The sequence below is a fragment of the Sinohyriopsis cumingii genome, chromosome 6 (genome assembly GCF_028554795.1).
Source record: "Sinohyriopsis cumingii isolate HCF-2022 chromosome 6, ASM2855479v2, whole genome shotgun sequence".
In the NCBI taxonomy this organism is placed as follows: Eukaryota; Metazoa; Mollusca; class Bivalvia; order Unionida; family Unionidae; genus Sinohyriopsis; species Sinohyriopsis cumingii.
In genome coordinates this window covers 11,935,799-11,947,229 of record NC_142966.1, presented here as the reverse complement: position 1 = coordinate 11,947,229, position 11,431 = coordinate 11,935,799, and the positions used below count along the sequence as shown (strand labels likewise).

The window sequence follows — 11,431 nt, the reverse complement described above, 5'->3', positions numbered from 1 at the left end:
TTTTACAGTTGCTGCCATATAAAAGACAATATAAAAACCAATGTGTAAAACTTTCAAGCAAAAGATGGTACAAAATGGGATTTAAAACCAAACACAAGCATTTCCATAAAGAAGAGTTTCTTATATAATAATATTATAATTTGCCCAAAATAGGAAATATTTTTCTGTCAGTCTTCTCTTTCAAACAGTCTCATTCATTTTTCCCTTTATCCTTATCCCCATATGTGTGTTAAGTGTTGATTTTATTATGACGTCAGTATGACATTCTTACCATGGCAACTCTATGAGCATAAACCAACTTCACACAGCCAAGAGTATTGCCCAGCAGCTGCTTACCTCCTTTACTGAAGGAGACAAGGTGGCAGTAATTGGTCTGTCCTCAGAAGCCAGCTACACACGGCAGGACTCCTGTTTGAGGAACACACTGGTTCCAGTCACCTATGAGGCCAAATTCTACTTCACCCAGTTCGTCAAAAATCTCAAAAAGGATGATACATCCACGAACCATTCACTTGGGTTCCATAAAGCTTTTGAGATGATTGAAAACACTTTGTTACGCGGGAGAACTACTTCCATGAGTGAGGCAATGATAATCTATATCAGCCGTGGTCTGCTAAACTCTCTTCCTGAGGAACGGGAGGTGATGGAAACCATAGCTACACATAACAGTCGAACTGGATTCAAGGTCATCATCAATACATATGCTGTCATTATGTATGAGAAGCGTTTTCTTCAAGACATTGCTGACCAGAACTTTGCAAAGTATGAAATCCAAGTGAGAAGCAGGTCCCCAATTCTGAAAGGTGTGATGCTAGTAATCAATAACACCCGTGATCTTGGTCTGTCAGTGGGTCGGTTTTACTTGCCACTCAATAGGACTGCAGATGAAGCCCCAGTGTTTTCTCTCTGCCATACCTGGATGCTGCCGATTCAGCTTTAACCCTGAGTATCAGCCAGCCTTGTCTTCATAATGGCTCCCCAATAGGAATAGTGGGTGTAGACCTTCATGTTGAGGACCTGGCACAAGACATAACCTACTTCACTCACACAGACAACACATATGCATTCCTTGTCAGCACAGATGGTTACACAATAATGCATCCCTCCTTTGCTCGTCCCATCAAGACCATACAGAAGCCCATGCACACAGATATTTGCCACTTCGAGAATGTCCAAGGTTTTGCTGCTATCCGCAGTAAAATCCTTAGGCTAGAGGAAGGGGAAGACACCCTGATGCTACAAAAGCCTGCTAACAGCTCAAATTCTAAAGAAGGGACAGTTTTCTATGCCAAATACGTCTGGAAAAAGGTTGAAAACACACCATATGTGTTGATGATTAAAACCTGGAAGAAGTTGAAATGTTCAGAAACCTGGAAAATATTCAATCTGGCAACTCAGAACTTTTATACCACAGAATAGATCTACTGCCTACAAATTCACTGTGTCTTCATTTTAAACAGCTTGCTACATTGGATACCAGTACAATATTTCTATCTGCAAACAGCTTCAACAATCCATTTACCTACCTGAGTCAGGAGGAAACAAAGAGAATGGTGCAGATCTATATGGCTTATCTCAAAGATGATACACTTCTTATTTCTAACCCAGGTTTTAAGGACAATGTTCGAAATGACGTAGCTGCCACTTTTAGAATAACCAGTGACTGGTCACGACGGTTTAGAGCTGGTCATCTGAATGACTATATTGTGCGCAGGTATGTAGCCACTCCTAGCGTATTCCGGATGTTCCCTGGCACGTTGCTGGACAAAACATATGATCCACTAGAAAGACCCTGGTATAAGAGAGCCATGGAGTTTCCTGGTCATGTGACACTGACAGCCCCTTACTTGGATGTTGGAGGTGCTGGCTACATCGTAACAATCAGTCACACAGTGTTCGAGGGAAAACATGCTGCCATGCACAGTCCAAATGACAGGGTTGCAGCTGTAATGGGGATGGATGTAACACTGGGGTACTTTTACAAGATAATGGTGGAAAATATACCAACTTGTGGACAGAAAACTGTGAGGTGCCTTTTGATGAATGATAAAGGTTATATCATTATTGGAGATCACAGTTGCTCAAAATAGGTTTTTGTGTCAACAAGTCCCAGTCTGTTGTGATAATGACACAAGATTCAGGAGAAGGATGTTTAGATCATTGTTTTAGGATGGCTTGTAATTTTATATTTAATTTTTTTACTAGACAAATAATGGTGGAACTGACTCCAGAGCTACCTTGGCAAGTCAGTTAGCTATGGCATTATGTTGAAAAGTTTTTGGTATAAATACAGAAATATTGTATTGATTCATGTGATGCTTCTGAAATTGAAAGATTGTGTGTTGTTTAATGTACATATATACTGTGTGAAAAGAAATACCTCGGGATGGGAACATCAGTGTTCTGCTGATTTATATGCTTTTTTCTGAAACAAAGCCAAGAGTTCAAACTAAATTTGACAGGGTATATGTTAATAATGTTTATGCCAGTGAATCTTTGGAAGACAGGATAGGGCCCGAACACAAGTCGTGCAGGTTACGGCTGAACAGGGTCTCAGGGGTGAAGGCTGTTTTTGCCATATTATTCATGATATAGTTTCAAGGCAAGCTGTTCTGGATGTATCATTTCACATCATCATTACATTGGATCTCAGGAAAATAGTAGTCATGGCAACAGAAAGGTCAACATTCATCATTATACTGCTACCATAGCAGGTCATTTCACAATGCAGATATTGTTTTTGCTGTTAATATAACAGCTTATGTTAGATCGATACTCAAGGATGCTCATACCATAGCATAACATTAGAGGAAATTTGTATTAAAGCAATGTATAGTAGAATTATGTGAATATTTGTAAAGACACAGGTATTTGTAGTATGTATATTTATACCTGTTGAAGAGACGATTATAAATTTGTCAATTTACATGTAAAATTTGGTATGTGCATTGTTTACGTCAACTGTTTTAAGCTGACTTTTGATATAATTGGACAAATGATCTGCTGTTAATCAGAATATTTAATGTTCTGTCACCTTGGTCACGGAGCTAAACACTATCTGTCATCTGCTATCCCCCCACCCCCAACAAGAATTCAGGAATATAAATTATATTGTTTGTGTGCTTATCTCTCATACTGTCATAAATTGGTCTTTCTTTCAATCAAATATTTGTGCATAATACCCTATTTAATATACTTGAAACCAAATAAATATCTTGCATGCCGAAGTAGATGTATAAAGAATATTGACAACATTTTGATTAAAGAATATGGAGTGTATCAATATCTCACACACAAACACAAACAGACATACATGGATTTCTGAGGTGTTTCTTTCTCTGTATTCAGCATATCAGAAGTTAAAACATCTTAACGTTGCTTACTTCATTTGTTGTTTGCTCATATAACTGAATGCTGCTTTTAAGAAGCCAGTCTGTGATTGTGATTTCTATTTACCTATCAATTTTTCCATTGCTTTTAGCAGCTGCTTTTTGATGCTTGTATTATTACTTTTATCATAGAAGAATCTGATATGTACACACTTTTATCAGTTTTATTAAGTGCATTTTGATACACAGGATGATCGTGTAGTTTTTAAATATATGAAAGGGGCAGTCGAATCTTTCATAGTAAAGTTTTGCTTTGTTACAGTTTGGTAGACTGTTATTTACCAATGAAATATACATGTTTTTAAAATTCATCATTGAATTGAAGTGTAAACCACATCTAAATTTATTCATTGTTAAAGGTTTGAAGTTGAAATCCTAACTTGTTAATTCTGTTTGGAACAGTGGTTATATATGAAACACAATATAATCACTTAATATACCTGCATTTATGAGCAAGTTGGGGCTCTATTATTAAAATTAATAGGAGGAAGGAAATAGGTAAATCATACTGATGTCAAATGTTTGGAAATTGTTTGGCTTTTGAAGAAATTTTTTAGAGTGGTTTCTGTTATGCTGCAAAAAGAGGGAAACAAAAACTGCTTCAGAAAACTTTTTTTCAGATTTGGAAATAAATAGAAACTGTCACAGTGTGAAACGTTTGCAGACACCTTGACCTGTCAGTTCAACATTCATGTTATTTATAATGTTAACTCCTGTTTCAAGCTATGGTGGCTCATTGGTTAGCATGGCAGGCTCTCAACTGAAAGAGGGGTGGAGTTCAAATCCGATCATTGGATCTACCTGGTTGGCTAATATTCAGTGACATGCAGTGTTATTTAGACTCATTAGCTGACAGCACAAAACACGGATAATCAACCTAGCTTTAGAACCTGACTGGCTATACAATTAAACACCTTAATACTTGATTGACCGTAAATAGTCCCGGATTAATCCCTGTGGAGGCCCCTAGGCAGTAGAAAATCTTGGAACCCCCCTAGCAAATTCTCTCCTTATACGTTTATAATTTTACCAACAGACACTTTTAATAAACCAATTTTATTAAATAAAACAAATATTAACACTTATTTATGTTATTAAACAAAATAACATGTCATGTTATTAAACAAAATTTATTAATTATTATTAAATAAACGTTGTCGCGGGGCCCCTAAAAGACGTGGGGCCCATAGGCCGGTGCCTACTCTGCATATTAGGTAATAAAGTACTGGCCTTAAATGTTGGCTCATTACATAAACAAACATACAAACACTAGCTTGTAAGTCCGACTAGACTGAATTAAAGTAGGATATTGCCTATAACAAGATTACTGCGACGAATCACTCAAATACCAAAACACATTAGAATTATGACTGGTCACAACTAAAATCATGGTAGACCATGCACTGAATGTATCACACCCTCATCATGTACATTACAACTCGGATGTTTATTTCACACTCGAATTAGGTCTCACTGGACAGTTTATCTGGTGAATTTTCATCCGACAATGACCAATTACAGAAAAATGAGAATAATTTTACACTGAAGATACAAATAAAAACAAACTAATGATTTTTGTGGAAAGCATACATGTGAGATTTTGACTGCAGTAATCAGGTTCATTCCTGATGCAACTGGTGGTTTTTATACTGAACCAACACTGCCAACAACCCCTAAATTTTACATTCATTTTTGACAAGAAATAGCTATTTTGAATATTTTCCTGTGACAAGGCAGCTAAAAGAATCAGTATGTGCCTTATGCATGAATAAAGTTCACTAGTACTATAACAAATTAGCATACTCTTCATCACCCCTCAACCATCTAAATTTTTAGATTTTTACCTCTGTAGCAGTCACACACAAATACGTCAGCCAAGTCGACAGCTCATTTGCAGCCCAGGTTACGCATTTGATCTCCAATGCAAATCTAACTGTGACAGGCAGTCACCAACAAGCCAACCTATTTCCAAGCCTAACTCAAAGTAAATCTAAACCACATTAGAGATTTAGCTTATGTGTGAATTTATAAATGCTAGGCTTGTGATAATTAGGTTCATGCCTTCTACCTTAAAAAATGGGGGGAGGGGGTCAAAATACGAAACTATCCAGTGAGACCTTACATGCTGACACTATATCAGGACCGGATAGTGGTGGGGGTGGCACAGCACAATATACGAGTTCATATTTACACTGAAGTGCAAGTACGCTTGTCGCTCAGGCCTATACTAGACACCGGACGTGCATTATAGATAGAAAGAAAACAAAAATGAGGGTGCCTCGAAACAATAACTATCGTAACAAGCTATAGCCCTCTATGAGAAATTTTAAATTAAGGACGTGATTTTGATGTATTACGGTACGATGATTAATACTCATACCAGCAATCCAGTTTATGTGGGGAAATGTATCGTATGATTCTGTGTCAGGAGGTATTTTTAGAACTTGGAAAGTACCGTAAAATTCTGGTTTTGTTTTAAGTAGTGCACCGTATCCCTGTTGTACTTCTTTTCTAGGCTATTGATAAAGAACGATAGCAGCATTGCTTTGCTCATTCAAAACAAGAATGCACTCAATGTTTCGTTCGATGATTATATTATCATGTTTGTTATTATCAACGAAAGAGAGAGAAAGAAACAGAGAGAGAGATAAAGATAGATAGACTGAGAGAGAGAGAAAGGGAGAGACAGAGACAGATAGACAGAGGCAGAGAGAGAATTTATTTAATTTTGCTTAATTCTCTATGTTTTTATCTCTTATTGTTTGATGAGATGTTTAGTCACGGAATCTGGTTTAGCTAATGAAATTCACTGATAAACATTGTGTCCTGTACAATTTTTAATATATGAAATAATCATTAAACACATTACATTAATTTAGTCTTTACAAAAATTGAAATTAAAAGTAAAAACAGTAATAAAACATGATTGTTAGACGTTTATATTGATGTACACACTATGTCACAATCGTGCGCGAATTCTTTTTTCATTAAAACATTATCTACAATGTGCTGAAATTCTTGAGTTCTTTTTATACAAGTTGTTCATACTTTCTTGCCTGCATATGATCCACACGTTTATAATCAAAAGTCTGTTAAAGTACTTAAATCGTTATTCTATTTGCAGATAACGGAATATCTGAAAAAGAAGCATGAATTTGTTATCATGCGCCGAAATACATTCTGTACTTGTACCATGAAATTAAACGTAAAGGTTTAATCGATCGATTTGTTTCAATGTTTATGTAGCTGACTTCAAGGTTTATGAGGACAAACATTTCTAAATTTTCAATGATTTATATTTTATTCTCGGTTTATTAAACTCTATGACTTGTAGGTATATTGTCATTTTCTTGACTCTATCAACTCATGTTCGGATGATACTAGAAACAGTGTGTTTATTTTGAGCCTTTTAAGTGGCTATCCGAGAACAAAAATCATTGCTTAGTTACAAATAGCTTATGTCATTACTCTCAACGATCTCCCAAGGAAATGTTAGGAATAGCATATATATTCATCGTCATTATGATAATAATTGTTATTAACATCATTATTATTATTATTATTATTATTATTAACAGATGTCCAAGTGGTTCTGACTAACCCAACAGTCACAGATGCAGTTTTATCATGAACCCCAAGTTGCAGTCAGTTTTCTTAAGAGCTCCCCGTGAGCCTTGTCTATCGCGTGGGCAATAACTTGTTCTAGTTCTTTATCTTCTTTTTCTTTTTTTGTGTTATTCTTGCGGGGGGGGGGGCTCAGTGGGTGGGGTTGGGTTAATTTGTGTCAGCTTTTAATGGATGCACTGGAATCGTGAACGGAAGACCTTATGTCATTTTCATGCAGAGATATACGTGTTATACAATTTAACTCATTGAGGATGAGCTTGAATTCTTCGAATGGTGATTGTAGCCTTCATTTTCAGCCGCCAACTGACAAAAGGAATGAATATCGACAGCAGGTCGCAGGTAATTCAACTGTAATAGGGGTGGTAATGATTGTTAACAACATGTCCATCGTGCCATGCCCGCACCCAAACCCAAACCACAGCAGTCAAGTCCATCGTGCCATGCCCCCAACCCAATCCCCAACCATAGCAGTCATAATATTAGTGCAGTCCATATCGTGGACCACACTGCTACAACAACTACTACTACTACTACTACTTGTACTATGAATGATATTGCTATTACAACTGCAATCGCCACAACCAACTCTACTGCAATCGCCACAACCAACTCTACTGCAAGTTACAACAACAAAACATTTTTTTTCAAACGTTCTTTGGTTTTGCAGTGACTTTGCTTATCGATCAAGACTGGAATTCGGCGAAACCCGATTTATGAAGTTTAGTTGCTTTCCCAGAAAGTATGGGCATTGCGCACGAAGAGCAGAATGTGTTTAAGTTAGTTACACAATTTGTTCTTCGAAGCGGTTTGGCATTGGGTGAATTTTTTTGTTTTGTTTGGTTTGGTTTTTTTTGCTGTTTTTTTTTCAACTTGGTTTCCCAAAAATGTGGTCATTTAATGTGTGCGTGAATAGTAGATTGCGTTGGAATTGTAAATATAGTATCGCATCGTTTTCTATTTATAAATCCTGGTAATAATTGCAAGAACTGTATGTGGATTTTACTTTCAGAAATGTCCGTACAAAAATGAAAGAAACATAGTTACAGAGAATTACATCACGTCATATTCCATTATGTGGGTGTATGTATGTATGTATGTATGTGTGTGTGTGTGTAAGTGAGTGCGTGAGTGCGTACATACGAATGTATGTATGTATGTACGTACGCATGCATTCATGCATGCATGCATGCATGTATGTATGTAGGTATATATGTGTGTATGGATGGATGGATGTGGATGGATGGATGCATGTATGTATTTATGTATGTAGGTAGGTAGGTAGGTAGGTATGTACTGTGTCTGCGTCTGTGAGGGGGAAAGAGAGAGAGCGTGTGAGGGATCTATTACTGGATAGGTGATATAGATCACTGTAATAATGAATAACAGTCTGTTAACTGATGAACTGTACTGAAGGCTCATAAGTCCGAAATAATCGTTTTCACAACAACTCCATTTTCCCAATGTATTAGCCCAAAGTTCCATTGTCCTGAAGGATTAGTGTATGAATGATTTTGAAATCATAAGACCTTTATCATATTTTATTAAAAGGAGACGCCAATCAAAACAATGTTATTTTTCCATAATTATTTCTCTTTTATATTGGGGTATTAAAACAGAACATTTTATAAAATCAGGCGCAAATGGAACAATTATTGCAATATTAAAGTTGTTTTACAGTTACTGCCATACAAAAGACAAAATAAAAACAAATATTCAAACCTTTTTAAGCAAATATGGTAAAAAATGGGGTTTACAACCAAGCCATGTACATAAAGAACAGTTTTTTATATAATACAATTGCTTCATAATTAGCCCAAAATAGGAAATATTTTTCTGTCAGTCTTCTCTTTCAAACAGTCTCATTCATTTTTCCCTTTATCATTATCCCCATATGTGTGTTAAGTGTTGATTTTATTATGACGTCAGTATGACATTCTTCTACTATGTCTATTCAATGTTTTGATCTAATCAGCACTTTCGTTTTCCCTATTTGCACTATAACATTTTGCAATTAGGCTTTCTTTTCACTTTTTCAGTAGCATTAAATATTTGTAATAAATTCATATCTTCATTTGCTTTGGTGTTGTCAACTCTAGTATTCAGTCTTTCATACTTGACCATTTATGGCAAATTGTCGTTTCACTTTCTTCAAATCTCCATTCTTTGAAAACGTAGCCTGGCGGAACTCTTTTTGTCCAAGTTTTACGCAAATGAATCAACACATTTATCTGGTTTTGTCTAACTTAACCGATCTCAGTTTTCACATAAAAGTAGGACAATGTGTTTTCTAAATATTCGTAACTCTATTTACTGCTTAGTTATTTATGGAAATGTATGATGTAATTCCTACGAGTTTTGTAATTCAAGTCGATGCATGCAGTTGGAACTCGTATGTTTTTGAAGTTTCTGGTCTTTATGTTTGTTTTACTTTTTGTATATGTACGATGTTCTTTTCGGAATCAAATCGAAACCGAGTTAAAAGAATATTGTACATTTCAGAGAATTCCGGTTGTCTATTTTCGCTCTATTAGTAACCGCACTACATATTTAGTAGAAATCAATTCGGTATTAGCGTCACCGTCAGTGAGGAATAAGTCCAAGCATCACAGACATTCTGCAAGCTTTTGGATTAGCGAGAATAAGGTAAGCTTCTTAAAATCATATGTGTAATCAGCAAAATTTAAATAACGCTTAAAACGTCAGTAATGTTGCTTTGAATTCATTTAATTTCAGTCATTTGAAGGAAACTTAATACTAACACGAAATACATGAATGTAGAGACAGTTTACACTGATAAATGATTGAATGTCATAAAGTTTCAGATCATCTCAACTTGCAATGCTGGTTAAGTTTATATATGCAGTTTTTGTTCAGGCGTGTCATATGATTATATCAAGTTGATCTATGAACTCTGACGAACTATTTTGGTGTAATGACTATATTCTACACGAGGATAATAATCTTTGTACATAAATGTGTTTCTGCATTTTGATAGCCCTCTTTCTTTTTTCATGGTGGTTCACATAATGTCTTAACTTCAAGTTGGATAATTTAACTCTATAAAGGTCAGACCAAAAATTTACAAGTGTAATCATACAGTTCACTTAAATAAGATTTATCCCTTCTTTTTTTCAGGAAGATGTTTATAGAACAAGCACTAAATTTCATTCAATTAGTATTATCATACTTGGGGTTGTACGCTATAAACAAGACACCACACAATACTCCAAATCTCAATGACCAGGGTATGATACTTCCAAGGCCAGTTACTGGGGCTCTACCCCCGGGAGATCCTCTGAACCTTGTGCTTTTAGGCAAAACTGGTCATGGGAAGAGTGCAATTGGCAATACCATTTTTGGTGAAGATAGATTTGAGTCACGGTTGTCATCTACCTCTGTCACAACAATGTGTAAGATGGAACACGCTGTTCTCGGGGGAAGAGAGATTTTCCTGGTGGATACTCCGGGAACAATGGACACAAATGATCCTGATTCGGCATTGCTGGAAATATCTCATGCCATCACCCTACGGCCTGAGGGATTCCATGCATTTCTTCTCGTTCTGAATCCAACGGTCAGGATGACAAAGGAGGAAACAATGGCAGTAATACTGCTGAAGAAAATGTTCGGAGAAGATGTCCTCATGAGATATGCTGTCCTGGTCTTCACACACGGCGATGATTACTGTCGTCAGATGGAAAATGCCCAGATAAACAAGAGTTTTCAGGATTATATCTCGTCACAAGGGGGAGAATTGGGCCAGTTAGTGAAAGAATGCAACTTCCGCTGTGTTCTCATTAATAACATGGAGCGAGATGCAACGGCTGTCAACGAACAGGTTAGAGAATTAATTTATGTAATAGATGAACTAGTCTCCCAAAACAACAAGAAAATGTATACTAACGAGCTGTTTGAGTTTGCTCGCGTGCGGATTGAAGAAGAGACTAGTAAATATCTGGAACAGTTTGCGGAAAGTTCTTTGGTATGACAAATACCTGAAACAATATGTTGGTCAGTCAAGAACTAGACAAAATAGTTGTATATGAGGAGGGGAGATACAAGGAAGAATTTAATATAATAGCTTAATATATAAGTCAGCAGCAATGAAAACGGTTGACAAATGAGAGAATTTAAGCGAAATTTGAAAACTGGTATACATAGCGTGCCTAGAAATTATAAAATAAACATATGCCTCTTGCTTCGACTTCTTTGCGTATTTATTGCCATTTTAATAGCATCACATCTACGTCGAGGATTGGAATTTTGTTTTCAAACCTTGAAAGGAATTGCGTATGTCGCAGAATTTCTGAAGATCAAAATACAGCAATTTGACACCAGGAATTATTCAAGTCACTTTCGCTTGCTTCGAGACAAAGAAGTAAGCTTTAATTCGTCTGAAAATAAATGCAGCATAA

The 11,431-nt window shown here is 36.2% G+C and overlaps 1 protein-coding gene and 1 pseudogene across 1 annotated transcript; both read left to right on the top strand.

Moving 5' to 3' along the window:
- Positions 1-271: 271 nt before the first annotated feature.
- Positions 272-2,137, top strand: LOC149796378 (VWFA and cache domain-containing protein 1 pseudogene; annotated as a pseudogene).
- A 7,237-nt stretch (positions 2,138-9,374) lies between these two features.
- On the top strand, positions 9,375-11,214 carry LOC149796377 (uncharacterized). Its single transcript, XM_089961056.1, has 2 exons — positions 9,375-9,659; positions 10,152-11,214. The coding sequence occupies exon 2, from the start codon at positions 10,156-10,158 to the stop codon at positions 11,002-11,004; it is 849 nt and encodes a 282-aa protein (XP_089817182.1). The 5' UTR covers positions 9,375-9,659; positions 10,152-10,155; the 3' UTR covers positions 11,005-11,214.
- The last annotated feature ends 217 nt before the right edge of the window (positions 11,215-11,431 follow it).

What these genes read in the sequence shown, in the direction of transcription:
- LOC149796377 (XM_089961056.1), top strand. Translation starts at nt 10,156, where the DNA reads ATGTTTATAGAACAAGCACTAAATTTCATTCAATTAGTATTATCATAC.